This window comes from Marmota monax, unplaced genomic scaffold (genome assembly GCF_021218885.2).
Source record: "Marmota monax isolate L192 unplaced genomic scaffold, Marmota_monax_Labrador192_F-V1.1 WCK01_AAM20220418_F8-fsc00021, whole genome shotgun sequence".
NCBI lineage: Eukaryota > Metazoa > Chordata > Mammalia > Rodentia > Sciuridae > Marmota > Marmota monax.
Window position 1 is genome coordinate 19,856,967 of NW_026695228.1, and position 14,102 is coordinate 19,871,068.

The 14,102-nt window shown below is 50.0% G+C and overlaps 1 protein-coding gene across 2 annotated transcripts; it reads left to right on the forward strand.

Annotated features, from left to right (window-relative positions):
* The first annotated feature begins 199 nt into the window (after window positions 1-199).
* Window positions 200-10,879, forward strand: Borcs8 (BLOC-1 related complex subunit 8). 2 transcript variants are annotated; one of them, XM_046437236.1, is made up of 7 exons: window positions 200-647; window positions 3,617-3,729; window positions 4,215-4,279; window positions 4,736-4,771; window positions 7,076-7,186; window positions 8,429-8,504; window positions 10,174-10,879. In XM_046437236.1, the coding sequence occupies exons 1-6, from the start codon at window positions 611-613 to the stop codon at window positions 8,460-8,462; spliced, it is 396 nt and encodes a 131-aa protein (XP_046293192.1). In that variant the 5' UTR covers window positions 200-610; the 3' UTR covers window positions 8,463-8,504; window positions 10,174-10,879. The 2 variants fall into 2 exon arrangements, with proteins under 2 accessions (XP_046293192.1, XP_046293193.1); XM_046437237.2 differs by lacking the exon at window positions 4,736-4,771 and having other exon boundaries at window positions 226-647.
* The last annotated feature ends 3,223 nt before the right edge of the window (window positions 10,880-14,102 follow it).

Sequence of the window (14,102 nt, forward strand, 5' to 3'; positions counted from 1 at the left end):
GGGCGGGGCCTCAGAGATCTCTGAAAAATTCATTGCGCTTGTGTTTCTTTATTCCCAGCTCCGCCCACAGACTTTTCCACAAGAAACCAATCGGCTCCAGTACGAATCGACAGGCGGAGCTTTCTCAAGGCGGAGGGGTGGGGAGAAGAGGGCGGGGCGTCTGAAATTTAAAGGGACGACTTAGTTCTGTTGTCTCCTTTCATAACACCGTCCTTTCTGTATTGCTAGGAACTTATGAACTTGTGCAGGGAGGGACTTAGTGGCAGTAGGCGGGGGAAAGGAGGGCATTTTTACGTCCTAAGTGGGCGATGCGAGGTGTTTTTCTTACACCTCGACTGCTGTGGGCAAAGGGGGTTTGGGAATTGAGAGTTCTTGCCTCTCCACCTGGTGTCTCAGGGGTATCTCTTCCCCCTCAACCGCCCTCAGGGCACCTCTTTCCCCTTAATCTCTCACTTTAAGCCCCTTTCCTGTCCCTGGAGGAGGAGGAACAGGCAGGGCAAGCCGGAACTGGAGGCCTGCCGCGTCCGGTTTCCGCAGGGAAAGTTTAAGCAGAAGTCCCAGCCTCTGGACTTCCTGTTCCTGTTCTCTGTTTCTGCTAGCTGCCGTCGCTATGGAGGAACCAGAGATGCAGCTCAAGGGGAAGAAAGGTGGGGCAGGGCCCCGGACAGGATGGAGGGGTACAGAAACTCTTGGAAACTCGAATTGAGAAAGGGCCTACATGGCAGAGGCACGGAGGGAGTGTGTGGTGGGGTGGGCAGTGACTGAACTGCCATGGAATGCCAGCTCGCCCACTGACTAGTTTTGAAACCTTTAAAATCTCTGTGCTTCGTTTTGGTATCTGTAGAATGGGAGGGGTATATTTCCTCCTAGGATTATTGTGGCGTGTCAATAACCGGATATTGGTAATAAATTGGAAGAATGTTAGGGGCGTGGTGATCGCTGTGTGGTTAGTGTCCTTAAATCGTATAGTTGGAGTGCCACGAGCTACTTTTATTTTTATCTTATTTTTTATTGGCAGGGGGTACCAGGGATTGAACTCAGGGGCACTCAACCACTGAGCCACACCCCCAGCCCTATTTTGTATTTTATTTAGAGACAGGGTCTCACTGAGTTGCTTAGCATCTCCTCCTTATCCAGGCTGATTCTGACCTCGCGATCTTCCTGTCTCAGCCTCCCAAGCTGCTGGGATCACAGGCGTGTGCCACTGCGCCCGGCTTACATTTATTTTTGAAAAACATATTTAAAAAATGTTTGGTGCTAGGTATCGAATTCGAGGCTTCAAATATTAGGCAAGCACTCTACCGCCGAGCTACACCCTCAGCCCTCACAAGCTTTTTAAATTATAAACATTATTTCACAAGGTACTTCTAATTATTTAGAAGACACAAGTACATTTAATTCTCTTTTTTTTATTTATTTTTTAGTTATCGGCAGACACAACATCTTTATTTTTTGTATGTGGTGCTGAGGATCGAACCCGGGCCGCACGCATGCCAGGCGAGTGCGCTACCGCTTGAGCCACATCCCCAGCCCCATAATTCTCTTTTCTCATTAAAAATACATTATGAATTACTACTATGCTAATTTTCAATCCAGGAGGACAAAAGGGAAAAAGTTACCCTCTTTTTCCCTGGGGCCAAGTTGAAGAAAAAGTATGCATTGCCCACTTGGGATTGTATAAGCAACCTCCTTTTGTCCCCCCTGCTACCATTATGTCCTTGCACATGCTCATAAGAGTTTAGAACCACAGAAGGGACATTGTTATGGAAGGACCAGGCCAGTCACCCTTTAAATTCCTTTTGCCCCTCTTCCCCCTCCATTCAGGACACAATGGTGAGCTAGACCAACCCACATAGATCAGATTCCTGTGTGGCTTCCCTTGACTCAGACATTTAAGTTCTCACCATGACAGTCACAGTGGGCAACAGCATTGGATCTACCTCTGTAGCAAACCATGATGGGTACTATTATTTAATTTTTACGGATGAGGAAACAGACTGCTTCATGAATTCAAGCTTTGTTTTTTCTTGTGAACATGTAAAGTAATAAATCACAATAGGTATAAGAGAAATGAACAACGGGGTGAGGTCCTGAATGAAGGAGAGGGTACAGGTGATTGAAAGTTGATGTTAGGGGGCTGGGATTGTGGCTCAGCAGTAGAGTGCTCACCTAGCATGGGCGGGACCCGGGTTGGATCCTCAGCACCGCATAAAAATAAAGGCATTGTGTTGTGTCCATCTACACCTAAAAAAATAAAATATTTTAAAAAAAAGAAAGTTGGTGTTAGGGAGAAACTTGCCCAGGGTATGACATTTGAGCTGAGACTTTGAGGGATAAATAGGAGCTAATAGGGAAAGGATGTCTCAAAGTAGAAAATAGGTGCAAAGGCCCGGTGGTGGCAACTTGTTCAGAGCTGGGCTGTGATATAGTAACTGTTGGTCTCATGTGAGTATTTAAATTTGAAGTGATTAGAATTAGGTAAAATTGAAAATTGAGTTCCTCTGCCACACTTGCCACATTTCAGGTGGTCAGTAGCCACATTAGCTAGTGGCTACCATTTTGGACAGTATTAATTACAGAATGTTTCCACTATCTTAGAAAAACTTTTGAACACTGCTGAAGGTACAAGGCAGGGAGGTTAACATCACCCAGAAGCAGAACATGTGGGGCCTTATGAGCCATGATAAGAGAAACAGATTTTATTCTCTGACTAGTAGGAGCCATGGGGAGTGTTTTAAGCAAGGAAAGGCATGTGATATGTGCCTTTGGTGTTCACTTTATCTGCTACATGGAGATTGAACTTGGCAGGAGTAGAAGTAGGGGAGACCACTGAGGAAGTGGGTCTAGCATCTGGGCAGGGAACTGTCATGCCTGGTCACTCACTGGGGTCCATGGTGTGATTAGAGCACTTGCCTAGAATGCACCAGGCCCTGGGTTCTCCCCTGTACTGCATAGAAAAAGAGACAGGTGAGACATGGGCTTTGTTTTGTGATAAAACTAGCAGATTCATGATGGGATAGGAAGGGTGGAAATTACTGGCTGTCTAGGAATGCCTTATGTTGAAGCAGACCTGGGAGAAGATGTGTGTGCCATTAATTACCAGGAGGAATGTGCAAGGGAGAAGGGGAAACAGGATGGGGTTAAGGGTGACCTCAGGTAAAATCCACAGAGGGAGATCTCTGCCTGGTCCTTCAGGGGGGCTTATAAGGATATATATGCCTCCAAGTTGTCCCAGCACTCACTGAGGGACAGGCACAGGCTTGCATATGCTGCATTGGTCAGTCATGACTAAGGGCCATCCAGGGATGGAGGCTTCCAGACCCTTTGGGTCCTGCGACATTATCAGGCTTGTCATTGGGTTAAGGGGAGTTTGAGGGGATCTGAGTGGGCAGATCAACTACAAGGTTGTTTGGAAGGGAAAAGACCAAATTCATAGTATGACAGTCTGCTCTGACTGTCTCCTGCCCATCCCTGTGGCTTCAGGTGACACAGCTTCTGGGGTAATGCTAGGTGCTCCTCTCTGTTCTAACTGGGCTCACAGTTGAGCAAACAGAAGCCTAATGTTTTGTCTTCTTGTCCCTTCCCCCTCCCTACTGACTGTTGACCCTGGACCCAGTCACGGACAAGTTCACTGAGAGCGTCTATGTCCTGGCCAACGAGCCATCTGTGGCCCTGTACCGGCTGCAGGAGCATGTGCGCCGCTCTTTGCCTGAGCTGGCCCAGCACAAGGTAAGCCCCACCAGCCTCTCTCTGTAATGGGCCTCTTTCTGGTGCCTGCTGTGTGGAACAGGGGCTGTCAGGGCAGGAATTAAGTTGGGGCACCAGCAAGGAGGTATATGATAGCTGAGTCAGGTCAAACCATTGGTGGATAGATCTGGGGCAGGTTTTCAAGGAGACGTCACAGTCTGCATTAGTTATAACCTGAATAATAACTGAAGACCCCAGGGAAGGGTGTGCCAGGTGGAGGAAACAGCCATTGCAAAGGTCCTGAGGTGTGGTGTCCAGTTGTTCCAGAACATCTGTGGAGAAAAGGGAGTTTCAGGATGAAAAGTCTCTGGTCACTGGGGGTGTGGCTCAGTGGTAGAGTGCTGGCCTAGCATGCTTGAGGGCCTGGGCTCTACTCCCTACACCACTAAAGGAAAGTAGAGAAACAACTTGGAGGAGCCCTCTGGGAGGTAACCTCCCCTACTAACAGTTCCCCTCAACTCCCTCAGGCGGACATGCAGCGGTGGGAAGAGCAGAGCCAGGGAGCCATTTACACTGTAGAGTACGCCTGCAGGTGAGCCACAGTCCCCGTTACCTGGTCAGCCTGCACTACTCTGGCCTCTGGGCATTCAGGGGCATTCCCAGCCTGCTACCCCATGAGCTCTGCCCTGCCCAATTCACCCTAATGGAGATGTGGTTGCTGCATCTTGACTCACCTGGCTATTTGGTGGATTCCAGCCACACATGTGCACACTGAGCCCCTGTCTTTCACAGGTCAGAGTGATAAAAGGATCCTGGGAAAGGCCCCCAGCATTTTCCATTCCCAGCCAGGCCAGAGAGTGAATGACAACTGGGGGTGGGCCAAAAACACAAATAGGGCTCTTTAGCTTTCTCTAAATCTCCAGGTTACATTTGTAGTAAATGGAAAATTCCACAGATTCACTGCATGGACAAACCAAATTTTGCTAGGAAGGCAAGAAATTAAAATTCCTGAGTCAAGTTATTATTTTTGTTTTATTTTTGTTGCCAGGAGTGGAACCCAGGGCTTGAGAATGCTAATGAACAGGTACTTTATCGCTGAGCCACATCCTCAGCTCCTGATTTTTTTTTTTTTCTTTTTTTTTTGGTGCTGGTGATGGAACCCAGGGCCTCCTACATGCTAGGCACGTGCCCTACCCACTGAGCTACACCCCTAGCATGTCCCATATCTTTTGTTTCAAACAATTCAGCAGTATTAAATGGTTGGTATAAAATTGAAAGATGTTAAAAATGGTCTAGAAATTCAGGAAAAAGGTTCAGTGGTGAACTTGTATTAGCAAGATGTTTATCAAGATGGACAATCAAACACAAGAAAAGCTGACTTCATTTGATGACATTAAGATGAGTGAATTAAGCTAGGCACAGTGGCACGTACCTTTCCAGTGGTTCAGGAGTTTGAGTCCAACCTTGACAATTTAACAAGCAGGGCTGGGGCTGTAGCTTAGTGGTAGAACACTTCTGGGTTCAATCCCTAGCAGCATTAAAAAAAAAAAAAAAAAAAAAGAGTAAATTAAGGGTTGGAATTATAGTTTCATGGTAGAGCACTTGACTAGCATATGAGAGGGCCTGGATTTCATTCTCAGCATCACTGTTTTAGTCAGCTTCTTAACCGCTGTGACTGAAAGTCCTGACAAGAACAATGTAGTGTAGGAACAGTTTATTTGGAGCTCATGGTATCAAGCCATAGAAGGCTGACTCCATTGCTCTGGGCTCTAGGTCAGGCAGAATATCATGGCAGGAAGGTGGGAGGAGGAAAGCAGCCCAGTACATGGCAACCAGAAAGGGGAGAGAGAACTCTCCTCACCAGGGATGAAATATAAATCCCAAAAGGCATGCCCCAGTGACCCACTGCCTGCAGCCACACCCTTCATGCTTATAGTTAATCCTGCCCAGTTAATCCTTTCAAGTGTATCACTGCACTGATTTGGTTAAGGTTCTCATAACCTGATCATTTCTCTTCTAAACTTTCTTGCATTGTTTCATACATGAGCTTTTGGGGGACACTTCACATCTAAAGCACAACAGCTACAAAACAAAACAAGAAAAGATGAGCCAGTTAAGATTCACCTTTTACCACCATCTTACAACTTTGGCCCACAAGCCAGCCTATTTAGCATAAGCATAATCAGGGGTAACAACCAGCACCCCAATTTCATTTGCCATTTTCACGCATGTTCTTGACCGATAATAAATGGGAGTGGGCTGGGGATGTGGCTCAAGCGGTAGCGCGCTTGCCTGGCATGCGTGCGGCCCAGGTTGGAACCTCAGCTCCACATACAAACAAAGATGTTGTGTCTGCCAAAAACTAAAAAATAAATATTAAAATTCTCTCTCTCTCTCTCTCTTTCTAAAAATAAATAAATAAATAAATAAATGGGAATGATCTTTTTTATCTCAGTAGTGGTGCTAGGGATCGACCCCAGGGCCTTGTGCATGAAAGGATTCCAGCCAGACCTGTGCACACTGAGCCCCTCTCTTTCACAGGTCAAAGTGATCCCCGGCCCTCTTTTTTGTTTTGTTTTGTTTTTTAATAGGAGAAATTTAAAATGACTCTTTGGGACTGGGAGTGTAGCTCAGTGGTAGAGTGCTTGCCTCACATGCACAAGGCCCTGGGTTCCATCCCCAACACCACAGAAATAAAAATAAAATGACACTTTTGTTTTTTTCTGCAGATGATGCCACTCAAGCAACTTTTTGGCACAGCAAGACACTGAACAACTTTGTAAATGTTTTTCTCTGGTGGCCTTGGGAAGGGTGTTCATTTATCAGTTGTGACACCAATGCCAGAACTTAGTGAAGCTTTGTAGTCAGCATCCCTAATTGATGATGGCTTATTTGTGATTCAGTCTAAACTCACCTTTATATCTTCTCCCTGCTGAGCTGATAAGTGTCCTTCAAAGGCAGGAGCATGTTTCTTAAAAAGAAAGTGATGTCTTTTGTCATTGTTTTCTATGGTGCTAGGGATGGAACCTGGTGCCTGAGGCATTCTAGGCATGAACTCTATCTACCATTGAGCTGTAGCCCTCAGCCCTACTGGGATATTTTTGAGGCTAACTTTACATGTTTACACCACCTTTAAAACTTTAGTTTTACAGGTAAAATGAAAGTTGTGTCTTGCCATTATGTGCTCTGTCACAGTGGTATTCGTGTGTAGCACAGAAATCCAACATCTGAATCCTGAGGGAGGTCCAGGGAATCACCAAGGTACCCACTGAGCTCTGGATCCACCCAGGGCCTCCTCCGAGCACATGGCAGTGGCCTTCTCCAGTGTTGGGGCATGTGGGACACTGGCATGCATGCAGAGCTGATCAGGCTTGTCTTCCCATTTCAGTGCCGTCAAGAACCTGGTTGACAGCAGTGTCTACTTCCGTAGTGTCGAAGGTCTGCTCAAACAGGCCATCAGCATCCGAGACCACATGAATGCCACTGCCCAGGGCCACAGGTAGCTCCTGGAACCACCTACCCAGTTGCCACCCTCAGCCTCATCTCTATAAGAACCATCTGCCAGCTCAGCCAGGAACTGCCACTTCTTGCTCTTTACAAAACTCCCTTTCCTTATCTCACCTTGTCTGGGACTTCTGCTTGTTCTTTGGCATCTGTAGCACCTACATCTTGAGCTTTGCTATGTGCCCAGTTCAGAGCTGGGTACTAGGAACACAGTGGTGATCAAGACAGGTGGACTCACAGCAACCAAGTATACACATAATGGATGAGAGCATTCCTCAGTGCTTTGAAGGAAGCAAAGGGACGTGGGGCTCAGGAGGAGGGGGACTGGGTAACACAAGCAGAGGTGGCTGGGGGATGGTGGTGTGGGGAGTGGGGAGTGCGAAGACCTTGGAACTGGGCATGCTAGGGAAACATCAAAGAGGCAGGGGGCTGGAGTAAGTGAGCAAGGTAGAGAGGTGGGCAGGGTCCTCCTCCTACCCAGGCTATGGTCTAGCATAGGGAGCCTTTGAGCCGAGGCCCAGACAGTCTAAAATGAAAACCACAGTCCTTGAATACTGGGGGGAGTTTTGGGAGCTGAAAGTAGTTCTTTTTGTTTTTGATGTTCATTATAACTTAATAAACACACATTTGAACACATGTGCCTGGGCCATAAGCTGGACTTCGACCTTAGGATGCATTTGGCTTCTGCAGGTTGGAGATTGATATACTTACGCCCCCACACATACCAGACATTTAGAAAGAAAAAAAAAATCTGCTGTTTCTCATAACTAAGACATGAGAATTGTTGAGAACAAAAAGCCTTGTGCACGTATGTCGTGGGTGTGCCCTCTTCCTCCCTTCAAGGGTGGAGGAGAGGGACAGAGCTGGCTCTTCAGCAAAGATGAGGCTGGGTTGGTGTTGGCAATTGGAACTAGAGTTCACTCAAAAGCCAAAACCAGCTGCCGGATTTCAAAATGCTTTCCGGTACCCCACTTGTGCTGCTTTACGAAAGTGCTTGTGCTTCTGAAAGACATGGTAAGGTGCCGTTCACACCTCTCTCTGCAAGTGCTGAGTGTGTCGCACTCAGTCCCCCATGGGTGAGTCCAGCCTTTGCGTCTGAAGTGGGCAATGGTCCCATGTATGCCCTGAGGGCCTAGGCCAGGAGTCTTGAGGGACCAGAGTGTGATGTAAACTCAAACCCCAGCCCAGCTAAGTAGCCTCATGGCCTCTGACTTGGGCCTCACATGTTTTATTCCAGCCCCGAGGAACTGCCCCCGCCCTCCTCAGCCTGATTCTGGAAGAATCCTGAAGGCCCCTGTCCTCCCCCAACCCAGGTCAGTGCCAAGGGTGGCTTTGAGCTTTTCTGCTCTAAACTAACCTGCCCACTTGGCATCTGAGCAGGGACCTGCTTGTCTAACCCCCTGGGCCTTCTCACTGGGCTTGTTGGGTGGCTTCAGGGAGTGGGGAGGAGACATTTGCAGACCCAGAGTGTCTGCAGGGCCTCTGCTATTCAGGGACCTTCTTAGTTCATCTTCCTCTCTCTGCCATCTTCCTGCCTCTTATCCAGGCCTTGTCCCGATCTCAGAGGTTCCCCCACTCTAAAGCTCAGAAGGGATCCCACATTTCCTCTCTCCTGCCAGGCCCTGTGATTGCTTCATGTACACATTCTCAGGCTGACCCCTGCTGGGCTTATATCCACAGCTCTGAATCCTCCCTGCACCACCCGCCTGCTGTTCCCTCCCTCCCTGGTCTTTATTTTTTCCTTCTATAAAGGTTACCTATTAGGTGACTACAAGGGCACAGGCTACAACAGGTGAGTGTTGTAGCACTTAGCTATTGTACATGACAAACAATTCCCAAACTGAACACCCTATAAAACTGGTAGTAGAAACATAGTTACAGAAACATGCAATTCTGTTACTTGGCTGAGCAGTTCTACTGGCCATTTCCTGGGGACACTCATTGGAGTTCAACTGCTACAGTTAGGTGTTGACTGGAGTGTTGGCTGTGGGGTCCAGGCTCCCTGTGGCCTCTCCAGCAGGCCATCTGGGCTCCTGGTGACCAAGTGCTAGGCAGGCAGCACTCACCCCACCCCCCTGTGCTTCACAGTTGTGGTATCCCACTGCTCAGTGATGTGAGCAAGCCCAGGGTCTTGTAGGGAGGGCTGCCCAGGTGATGGTGGATCCTGGAAGATGAAGCGACCTTGCCTGGAGAGTATCCCTGAGGAAGACCAATGTGTTCTGTGCCCACGGAGGGCAGACATGGCAGATTCAAGGCATCCAGAGGACCTGTTGGCCAGGTGCTGGGATCATCCTCTGTGCCATGAGGGCTTCTTAAAGGCTGAGGGAAAGCAAGTTGAGACAGGCCCCACACCCTCAGCTGCAGCAACCAGAGCCAAGAGGCCATGGAGGTCACCTGTGTCCAGAGAGCACTCCCTGGGCACCACACTCTGCACTTATTGGGCACTTCAGTCAGCCAGTGAGTCCTTACTAAGTGCTTGCTCATAGGCTTGGCTGTTGGCCAGGGAAATATGAGGAATCATGGATTGGGGGTTGCCTAGGGGCCATCTGGGAAGGCCTGAGCAGGAAAGGCTGCCTGAGGGGTTAGCAGCTGCCCCAGTGCCCCCCACAGCATTTTGTGCCAGCTCTAGGCCACACCCATCCTCTACCTCCCACCTCCAACCGTCCACTCCCATCACCCCATCACATCCCCACCCACGGGTTCCTCCCTCTCCCTTGATAAAGGACACTGTCCTGTTGCCCTTCCCTTTCCTGTATCATCTCCTGTTTCCTTTGCTACTGAAATCCCACTGTGTACAATCTTCTGGTCTCACCTTTGTCCCTTCAGACCTCTTTTTTCTTCTCCACTGGCTCCCTTCTCTCAGAGCCTTCCACCTCCACTTTTCCCCAAAGCTGCTCCTGCCAGGATCTTCAAAGACCTTCACAGATCAATCATCCCCTGCTTCTCCTGTCCCATGACCCTCAATATCATCTCATTTTACAGAAGAGAAAACCGAGGCTCAGAGAAGCGAGCCAGCCCAGGGTGGAGGCCCATGCCCAGAAGCACCAAGATTCACACCCAGACCCTCTGACCCCTCCACATGGTCCTCAGCCCAGGCTCCTCATGGGACAACTCTATACCTCTCAGACTCCTTCCTCACTGCCTAACCTGACCAGAGCTGGGCCCCTGGGTACCACCTTGTGCAACCCAGAGGGATTAAAGACAAAGCCAGTGGGGCCAACACAGACCTGTTCCTGCCGAAACCTCTAAGCCCAGCTAAAATCATCCCAAGACATGCCTTTTCTTCCTATGCTCTTACCTGCTCTTGGATCAATAATTGCCCCCGTGATAATTCTGATTGTGTACCCACCGTGTGTGGTATGTTCCTCATGGGTTATCTCTTTTCATTCTCGGACAACCCCTTTAGGCAGGTAGCACCCCCAAATACAGATGAGAAATGAGAGGCTCCAAGAGATGGTGTGATTTGTGTCAGGTCATGCAGTTTGAGAGCAGACCTGGGCTCTTAAGCCTCCTAGTTTGGTCTTAGCCCTGCCTCTGACATGCTGGGTGATACGGGGCCTGGTGCTGGCCCTCTCTAGTTCTCCCTTTCTCCATCTGGACAAGGAAAGCTGTACTGAGCATGTTCTATAGGCTGAGAGAGGGAAGAAGAGGAGAATGGAAAGCAGGAAATAAATGTGACCTAATTGGAGGGCTTCTTGGAATTTTACTGGAAGCTTGGGAAGGACCTGTGCTTCTTCTATCGGGATAGGTAGATGGAGGGAGGGACACTTAAGAATATTTCATGGGGCCCTGGATCCAGCTGTACCTGAAGTTAACACATTTCAATTCTTCAGTTTCATGAACCCTTCAATTACCCTTTTGCCAAAATTACTTTGATGTATTCCTGCAGCTAAGTCCAGAAGAGCCAGCGCTGAGTCCTGTGAATTTCAGTGTCACATGTTCTCAGTATGTACACCTCCAAGGCCAATTGTGTGCAAATGTTAGCCCTTAAATTATTTGTTGCAATAAAATGTATCAGGAAGATCAGAATAAATTGTTGGGGTAGCCAGGCTGCATCTCAAGCACACTCCCCAGCTTGGCAGTGAGGGGGGGAGGGGTGATGAGGCCCAGAGGCTCCTAAGGAGAGAATGGCTCCTATTGGGACACTGGGCCTTGTGAAGGGGATCTGGAATACAGGAAGTGTGGAGAAATGAGTCTCCCACCGCCAGGAAGCAGGGCTCAGCCCTCCCTCTGCCCTCCTAGTGTGTACCGGGAGGCTTCTGTGCTGCCATCTTGCCTCCCCATTGTAAATGACTCTATGGGGGAGAGGGGAGTCTCAGGTCCACCAGATTTGGGGCCCTGCTTGCTGTGGGGTCTCTACAGTTAGAGTCATTTGCTTGGCCTGAAGGTATCTCAACGTCATCCAACTGTCTTTTCATCTGTCCTCCATGTACCCATTTATCCAGCAAACATTATCCCTACTCCATGAGCCCGGGGATTCTCCAGAGCTAGGCAGGCCAACACGGACAGCAAGATCACAATCCATGGGACAGGAGACAGCTAAGATAATTGCACATATCCCAGACTGGGGGAGCAGTCATGGAGTGTTCTAGACTCTCCCAGGGCGCCATGTCACTTACAGCCCCCAACTTCAGCCAGCAGCTAAGAGTTTGCTCCTTTCAAGGGGGTTCTCAGAGCCCATGGGAGTCCTGCTTAATATGCATCTCATTCACACTTCGGCCTCTCCTCTGGGGGCACCCCCGTCCGCCGCCAGGGGGCGCAAAAGACAAAACCTAGGCCAGGAGCTTGGCCTCCAAACACATTATCTGCAGCCCTGGCTGGTCTTGGGGACACTGTGACCATTCCCCCTTTTTCATCTTCTATACTCTGGCTCCTGTTTCTCAAGAGAGTAAACTGAGTTTCCAAGGAACTGGATTACCCAGCAGGGCCTCTTCTAGTCCTGCACCATCAAGAACAAGAACAGCCTCTTGTCCCAGGCCCTGCTTGCCCCCAGATGGCTCAGAAATGGATGGGCAGCTGGAAGAGAGGGAAGGAGCCCCCGTGCCATGGGGCATTCAAGCAGAAACCTAGCGGTCACCAGGTTAGAAAAGACCTAGAAGGGATTCCAGGAAGTGAAGTATGGCGCCCTGCCAAGCTCCTTCAGATATGTAGATGGGCTGAAAGGAGACCCAAAGAAGGCAGCACCTGTCCCTAGCTGCTGTGGTCAGGAAGAGAATCAGACTTCTCTTCAGCTGTCTTTTTGGCCTTAGCACCTGGTCCAAGTCCTGGTTTTTACATCAGACCTGCTCTGCCATAGACCCCTGGGAAGCCCCTTCCTAGCCCTGTTGTCTCCCCCAACATGGCCCCAAGTTTGCTTCCCATCCTCACCCCCACCCCTCAGACCTTCTCTGGGGCTCTGTAGTATTTCAGGAGACCCGTGAAGACCTACCTTCAGGGCTGCCATGCACTGGGCCTGGCCCTGAGGAGCCCGCACACTGAGGGAGACAGAGTTGAACGTGCAGCCCCACCCGCTGTCAGTGCTGGGCTAGGTGAGAGTGTGGGGGTGGAGAACCCCAGACTGAGGAAGCACACGGATGGCTTTTGGAGGAGGGGACTTTGTAGGTGGACCTTGAAATGTGTGGCTCCTCCAGGAGGAGGGGCGGCTATGGTCTACACTTTTTACATGAGCAAAAAAGCTCATAGGGGTGAAGTGACTGATCTGAAGTCACACAGCAGGTACACAGCAAAGCTGGAACAGGGAGGCAGGGTTCTCTAACCCCAGCGCCTTCCCACAATGTCCTTGTCATGGAAAGTCCTTCAAAGTCTTCCTGTGCTGACATTCTGGAAGAGGATCTGGGAAAGCGGGGCATGGCTCTCCATTTCCCCCAGCCTCTTCCTTCACCCAGGAGGCCCCCCTCATCTCCCAGGATTCCCTCCCTGGACCTCCCCGCTGGCCCTTCTCTCCCTTCTCCTCCAACTTCATACTCAGACAACTCAGGGTGTCCGTCATCTAAGAAGGCTGAAGTGGAGACTCAGTGCCTTGCTTGTGGACAGAGTAGTGATGAGAGGAGGGACTGGGCAGGAATAAGGGCAAAGGCAGTAAGGAGGGACCATTGTGGGAGAAATATCGTGAATGATGGGATAAAAAACTGACCAGAATAGGAAGGGGGCGTGGGAGCCCGAATAGTGGAAGGGGGCAAGGTGGGGGAGGAGGGGGCAGGGACAGGGAAGAGAGTCCTAGTACTGGGCAGGGGCAGGGGGCAGGGGCAGGGGCAGGGGCACGGCGCAGGGGAGCAGCTCCAACCAGCTGGCCTCAGCTCCACCACCAGCCCTTTCTACCACGCCCCGGCTGCTCCCAGAGCTGCTCCAGCTGCCACCCTCACGTAACCAGAGCCTGCCTGTTGCATCAGAGGCAGGCGGGCAGCCACGGGTAAACAGAGCATTCCTTGGGGGGCCTGGGGCTCCCCAGCCACCTCCATGCTCCCCAAGCCTTGTTCTGTACCTTGAAGCTGAGGCTGAAGCCCCCAGCCGGACCTGAGCCCTGGTGTATATTTGGGACACCTGAGGGTGTAGTATTGTGTACTGGGTGGAAGCAAGGGACCCACTTATGGTACAGCATGAATCCTAGTTTTTATGTCCAAAGAGAAGTTTGTGACCAGACTAGAGGTCCAAACTTCCAATGTCACAGACAGGTAAACTGAGGTGTGAGGAGAGGCACGAGCCACCCAAGTCCCTCTGTTCCCTGCCTCAGTGTTCCCCACACCCGGACATATTCCATATGCTTCCCCCTGAGTCCAGGTGTTCAGCAACATCTCATTGTCTCCTGAGAAGGTGGACACTAGGCAGCCATTGAAATCTGCTCTCCCCTGGTATCTACCCCCAAGTGGATCCCCTCCTCTTCATTTCCAAGCCCCTGCCTGGGTTCTACCCCA

Excerpts from the sequence above, each read along its gene's own strand:
- Borcs8 (XM_046437236.1), top strand. The coding sequence starts at position 611 with ATGGAGGAACCAGAGATGCAGCTCAAGGGGAAGAAAG. Across the intron at positions 4,772-7,075 it reads TTGAGAATGCTAATGAACAG|TGCCGTCAAGAACCTGGTTG; the intron begins GTACTTTATCGC and ends TTCCCATTTCAG. Across the intron at positions 7,187-8,428 it reads GCCACTGCCCAGGGCCACAG|CCCCGAGGAACTGCCCCCGC; the intron begins GTAGCTCCTGGA and ends GTTTTATTCCAG.